The sequence below is a fragment of the Corvus brachyrhynchos genome, unplaced genomic scaffold, assembly GCF_000691975.1.
Source record: "Corvus brachyrhynchos isolate BGI_N302 unplaced genomic scaffold, ASM69197v1 scaffold293, whole genome shotgun sequence".
NCBI classification, from domain to species: Eukaryota; Metazoa; Chordata; class Aves; order Passeriformes; family Corvidae; genus Corvus; species Corvus brachyrhynchos.
The window spans coordinates 2,040,089-2,047,362 of record NW_008237410.1 but is presented as its reverse complement, the minus strand read 5'-3'; the positions used below and the strand labels follow the sequence as shown (position 1 = coordinate 2,047,362).

The window sequence follows — 7,274 nt, the reverse complement described above, 5'->3', positions numbered from 1 at the left end:
CAGGCAGGCAGGGCGAGCAGGGCTACAGCGTAGCGAAAGCTCGAAGCAGCAGCGGAGCAGGGCAGCCACAGCTCGGTCTCCAGCAGGGCAGGGAAAGCGGCTTTTGGGGTCCCGGCGTTGTTTCCAGCAGGAAGAAAGAACGGCCAAAAAGAAAGAAGCAGCAGCTCCTTTCTCTGCAGCTTCTCTCTCCGGACGCTCCGAGCGAACTGACCCCACACCCAGGTGTAGACAAAAGAGTAGCCAGGCCCGCCCCACTCCCCTTTTTGTCTTTCTTAAGTACAGCTATTTGTCCCCTAGCAACATGCATATGGGAGAAAATTCCTTAAACAGGAAAAAAAACTAAGACTAAACTAAAACCCCAACAATGCCAGATCTCAGCTGCACAGGAGTAATCCATGTTTTTGAAACAATTGGGTATCTGCAGATGCTTGTGAAGAGGCATTTGCTAGCCATCAAGGAAAGACACTAAAATCTATGCATTCAATGTATGCATTTGTCAGGCTTTGCATAGGAGTGCATGTGACAAGTCATGTGTTCAACCTGTCTGCTGTAGTTAATGTGTTTTGGGGAAACAAAATAGTAAAAAGTATACTTAACCAACATAGTGGGAAAGGCAAAGGGTTTCTCAATACACACCATTTCTCAAAAGACATAAAGCTGTGTTTGTTCAACATAAACAAATACACCGAGAAGTGTTTTGCCAGAGAAACCATTTCAAGCTATTTACTTAAAGTGTGAAAGAGCTTTGTCAGAGTGAATATGCTTTCTCTAGGACTGTAGCTTTTTTGAATTTCAATAATAGCTAAACTGTTGTGACAACATACTTTCAGTAATTGTACATGTTTATCAAAATGCAGATGATAAAATTGCTGGTAAGTATAACTTTAAGATAAATTAATTACATTTACATATATGTGCTGAAATTATGCATTCTTTCTAAAAGCAGAGCCTATCCCATCTGATACTTCAGAAAGGTTCTTGGCATACTTTACAGCTACATGCTGGATTTCTTGAGTTCCAGAGTTTGAATTCTGTCAGTCTAAAACCATTGAGTCCAGCACATTCATAGGAAAGTCAGCCAGGAAAATTAAATTTACATAAACAAATTATTCTATCAGCCTCTGCCCACACCTACCTTCCCCAATCTTATAAATGGTCCAAAATTTCAGTCCTGCCCTCAGACATTTCCAGATATTTGCTGATTCCCTGAAATTACATCTATTGACAAATCATATGCCAGCCTCTGTCTGTTTAAATAAGACCATAGAAATGCTAAAATTATAAATTTTTAAAATTTTAGTTTTGTGGACACCTGTAGGATCCTTACTGATGAGCAATACCCCATTGTTCATGGTTCTTTCAAGGACAGGTAAAGATGATGAAAATAGATAGGAAAATAAGAAGTCTACAAGAATGCATCAGGAGAAGAGAGAACATGGCGTGTTATATTCAGAATTATGCTTCAGAACGGAATATTTAGACATTAAAGGCAATGGCCCATATACATATATATGTATACATATAAACAGATTTAAAAACAAATTTATGGGGATATGCTGAATGAATCAAACACTCCATTTTGGCATAATTGTATTATTGTTAGGATTTTAATAGTATAGCAGGAAAAATTATTGGTTTGCTAAGGAATTTGAGCAAATAATAGATAAGAATATTCTAAATGTTATACTGCAAGTCAGCAACGTGAAGTATGAAATACAGTTTGACATACAACTCAATAACAAATCTGCAAAATATAACTTTATTGGTCTTGTTATCAAAATGAAATAATGCAAATATACTCCACGAAACACTAAGTCTGAAATATAACTCATTCTCAAGAAGATATTTGTTGACTTGATGATTTTACAGGTTTTGTTGCACTGTGGATTCTGTGTTCCTTACACAGAGGAAGAACTGCCATGTAAAACTGTGACATATCTGACAGAACATCACTTTCTTTATTATTAAGGGGAGTTGTTTTAAATAATACTACTGCTGAAAAATGTTCAAATGTGTAAGAAGTTAAATACTGCCTTACCCTATTTTTCATCTCTAAATATTGAATGAGCTGAAACAGTTGTTAGAAGATCTGAAGAGGTACAGCAATGATATCTTTACTGATACCCATTTAATGTGCTACGTATTGGATTTAGCTGGATTTAGCACCTATTATATATAAGTATATATATATGGCTGTAATATTGAACATTCTACTTAATGTTGCTTGGAAAGACTGCTAAACTTCACTACAGCAAAATTGTCATCACAGCGTAGTTCTTACTGGACTGATGTAGTAATGTTACACTATATCTAAAAACCTTTCACTGTCAGCAGCCACTAAGAAAAAAGTGGCCTGCAGAATTAATTGATCTTCAAAGCCTGTCTGTAGTCGCATTATATTGTGCATTCACAAAAGCATATGGTTCAGTCTAAAAGCACTTGTAATCAGACCGCAAATTTTAAATTGGGCCCCTTATAGGAATGAAGTTGAGAAAGTTACATCATCTCATACAGCATGCCGTATGTTCCACTGAGAGCTATCTGCTCCAAACACACAGTTCACGTGTGTAGCTTATTCCCAACTCAGCAAAAACCAGTTCTGAAACATTTGGAATGTGACATGAATGCAAACACAATGTGCTTACCCAAACAGCGAAAGGTCTGCTCTAACAATACTAGGATAGTCTGTTTAGTATTTTCAAGACAGCGAGTGAACACATATAAATGTAGTAAGTGTATGTTTGGTTTCCAGGATCAATGGTTTTGGCGAGTCAGAAACAACAGGGTGATGGATGGATACCCCATGCAGATTACCTACTTCTGGAGGGGACTGCCTCCCAGCATTGATGCAGTTTATGAAAACAGTGAGGGGAATTTTGTCTTCTTTAAAGGTAAGAAAGGACAAAAGTAAAATTTAGTGTAATACTTTTGACTGTGATGATTTCTTGAAACACGTCTTGTTTATTTTTACTAATAATTCGTAAATCTTGTTGCAAATTGGTAGCTGAATGAAGAGTATATAAGTTAAGATTTTCTTGTTTGGCAACTACATTTTTAACTTATGATTACCCTTCACAGTATCAGGTCATTTGCTCTTACATATTCAATAAAAATTTGGAAGTATAAATATGAGACATAGAAAGGAAGTGACCTATTATGAAATAATTTTTGAAAAATGTGTTTTAGGAAAACACAATGAACACATTTTCATCATTAATTTTTTTGTCGTTCTCTTTGCTTTCTTCCTTTTTACAAATGAATTTCTGATAGATTTAAATGGAATCTCTGCTATATATACACCTCACTGTCCTGCATTGTATTTGTTTCATCTAAGAACTGTGATGTTAGGAGTTTCATGTGGGGAAAAATAATCTTTCTCATAGATGTCTATTTAGTATTTTTAAAGAAGCATAAAATCCAGAAAATAGGTGGTATAGATTGAATTGTTGCTAATAATTCTTTCTAAATTTCACTCCAGAAATCAGCTGTTCTTCAAAATCAAGGTTCTTGAGCATCTACCTAATTTAAATTTAATAATAAAATGATCTTATATGTTTAATAAATGCATACTTAGTGACAAAAGTCTGAAAATTATGTAAAGTATGTTTTATAAAATAATCATTTGGGAGAAGAAACTGAATAGATAAAAAATATGTGAAAAATTATTCAGCTATTTAGTTTGTTTAGTGTTGTGAATGATTAATTTTTTAACTCATTACAAAAAAAGGTAGATTTTTTAAGTTGTTATATAAAAGATTAATTCATTTTTACAAGTGGAGTCATTTACATGGAGTTAGAAGTAATATTTCAGTCACTACAGAAACAGGATCTTGGGAATGCTAAATGAAAAATATTTAATAACATGCAGAAACACTTCATAACAGTGCAATGAAGATGAAGTTTGTTTTACTAATAGTGAAATTGTATTTTTTATGTGAATCATAAGGAAAATTACATTCCATATAGTACATTTTCTATTTATATGACTTCAATACAGCAAATGCTTTTACTTCTGTTTCCATAAAATAAACCTCAAGTCATTAACTCTGGGAATTTGATATGGTTGGGAATCATGATCAAGGTACCTCCAAATCTCTATCCCACTGCTTGATTTTTGGGTCCATGGGAAATGGAAGGATAAAAATACTATTCTATAGCTATTCCTTTGCACCACTTCTACAAAGAGCAAAGTAGCTACCCTGTACATTCCAGACTTCTGCCTTGATAATGCTGGGATCCATTACTGAGCTCCAGACAGAAATTATCAAGCTTACTCTTACAGCTGCTTTCTTTTCCTTCCCAGTGACCTTGAAATATGTTTTATCATTATTTGACTCTTCACCCAGTGCTGACTGGCTCCTGTTAGGTCTTAGAGGAATGGGTTGATTCTGTAGTCTGTGGCTTATAGATAACAACAGAAGGAGGAGGGAACCTCTCTATTTTCTGACTGGGAAATTAAATCAAGATTAATTAAAGGAAGCAGGAGCAGCAGGATTGCACTCTTAGAAGTCAGAATTGTGTTTTCCTTTCTCATCATCCCCACCTTTTGCTATCTGATTTCAGACCAGTTAGTTTTGTGCCTTCTAGCTGATATCATATGATACTTGGATTTTCTGCTGTAGGTGTTTTTCCATATGACTTCTTTTCAAAGTTCCTTCCAATATTTTTCCAATGACATTTGTATTATCCCTTTATTTACCTAGGTCAAAAGCCCTTGTATTTCCATGTGCAATTTTTTAAAAAAATTTTGCTTCTCTGCGACTTCTTCATGACTCTTAATATCTAACTGTTGGAGTTTGTCTATAAGTGTAATTCGTGTTTTTCCACTGCTACAGAATCAAAAATTTCAGCTGAGTCTTCTGTGTGGGTGCTCTTGAAAATTCCTGTTCCAAGGATCTCAGCTGCCTTGTGGAACATGTTTACAGAAATCTATATAAATAGACTGTAGGTAAACAATCATTATCTTGTATCTTCTATTCCCTCACAAAATTTCCTGGGAAAAGAGTACATGCCCTCCTCCCAAAGGTGCTAGAAATAGACAAGTGGATTGTTGCTAAGATGATGATCAAGCAGAATGTGTTATCCAGGTAGTGTGCTTTACCAGTCTAAAATTGGTCCAAACAAGTAAGTTCTAGAAGGAACTTTAAATCTGAAGTCTAGCACACAGATGTGTTAACAAAGCACATACCTAAGCCAATATCCACATCCATTATTCAGAGAATAAAATAGAAAAGATGAGGTGCCAGCAGAGAACTTCTACTGGATTAATATCACTATGCACTCCTCTGATCCGCATTATAATGCTGCCTGTTCCTGCCCTCCTTTAGTGCTGACCCATAATATACTACAAATATACAGGCTAGACATTAGGAAAAAAAAAATCTTCACAGAAAGAGTGGTTGGGCACTGGAATGTGCTGCCCAGGGAGGTGGTGGAGTCACCGTCCCTGGAGGTGTTTAGTAAAAGACTGCATGTGGCCATGGTTTAGTTGGTAAGGTTGGTTCATAGGTCAAACTTGATGGTCTCCAAGGTCTTCTCCAACCTAGCTGATTCTGTGATTCTGTGATAAACTCCTCATCATCCCAGCACAGCTCCATGCACTCCAGGCAGTCATTGATGCAGAGGGCAACATCCCCATGCCCTCTTCTCTACCCATCCTTCATAAAGAGCCAGTAGCCTTCCATTCTAATATTCCATTCATAGAAGCCATCCCACCATGTCTCTGTGATGCCAGTAAGATCACAGCCCTGCAGGTGTGCACAAATTTCCAAGAACATCTCCAACTCCTGTTGCTTATTCCCCATAATACGTGTGTTTGCATAGAGGCATTTAATTTGGTGCCCCCAATGAAATCAACTTACTGGCTGGAGTGGCTGGAATTCCTTTGTGCTGTTTCAGGTGCTCTCCTGCTGACCTGTGATCTCTCTCCAGGCTCTGGACATCTCTTGCTGGCACAGGCATCAAACTGGTAGGAGTGGGATAGATTGAGGTTCCCCTTCCACCAGCAACTTTAGGTTAAAGCCCTCTTTACCAGCTTGGTAAGCTTATGACCGAGATGCTCTTCCTGTTCCCTGCCAGATGGACTCATCAACCCCCAGTAGACCAGACCGTACTCATAAAGTACACAGTAATCTGGTGGATAGCGGCTTATAAAAACCAGATGTTTGCATTCTCGTTATTATTCATTGCCAGTGCCCATGTTGAATGATAATAAGAAGATGGCACCAGAAAGATACCTTTTTATTTTCTATTTTCTTTCTTTTTTTTTTTTTTTAATGAGAAAATGTGAATAGTAAAATTCATTCTGTGTACCTGTGGGAATTTATATAGTGCTAAAAATGAAATTGTCAAGCCATCTGCACTGTTGAATGCTATGGTAAACCAAATGTAGCAATAGAAAGGCTGCTGTAAAACTCATGCTACCAGTGCCTCCATCATATCATTCAACTGCACTTACCCCATGACCTGACAGTTTTATATTGAAAAATAGATTTACTGTAGTATCAGATCATGGAACAGAGAAATAACAGAAACTTGATGTGGGAAATAGGGAATGGAGAAAAAGGAACCATGAATAGTAATTTTAGGATCCTAGTAAAAAGACTAGATACAGGCTTGAAAGACCAAAATTAAGAGGACTGTTGTCTGGACACTTACCCCATGACCTGACAGTTTTATATTGAAAAATAGATTTACTGTAGTATCAGATCATGGAACAGAGAAATAACAGAAACTTGATGTGGGAAATAGGGAATGGAGAAAAAGGAACCATGAATAGTAATTTTAGGATCCTAGTAAAAAGACTAGATACAGGCTTGAAAGACCAAAATTAAGAGAACTGTTGACTGGAAAAAAAAACAAACATTGAGGATTAGATATTAAAACTTTAACTGATTTCAATTACATGTAATTCTTTAAAAATTTGGGAATTCATCTCACCACTCTAACACAGTGATTATATGCCACGCACTTCTTGCACTATACATATACCATAATACCAAATAATATGGACAAAAAACTTTGTTGCTGGCAACCCAGAAGCACAATTATTCAGAACTCAGATTCTATAAAGAAAGAACTACAGTTACTAAAACCTACATATTTGTTTGCAGTAGTCAGTAGGTTGTTTAACAGTCTGAAGAATATCTAGAATATTGTTATTTTAAGTGAAGCATAGCAATACAGATGTCCTTTATTTCCAGTACTTTTTTTTAGAATGTTGAGAGATAGATGTTGAGAGATTTCAAATAATTGCATGGTTCATCCTTCTCAGC

General features: G+C 36.3%; 1 protein-coding gene across 1 annotated transcript in view; it reads left to right on the top strand.

Moving 5' to 3' along the window:
• MMP16 (matrix metallopeptidase 16) overlaps positions 1-7,274 on the top strand; it is a 176,023-nt gene that overhangs the window by 144,720 nt on the left and 24,029 nt on the right. The window contains exon 7 of the mRNA XM_008631218.2: positions 2,753-2,891. Coding sequence (XP_008629440.1) covers positions 2,753-2,891 — 139 coding nt within the window. The remainder of the gene's footprint in view (positions 1-2,752; positions 2,892-7,274) is intronic.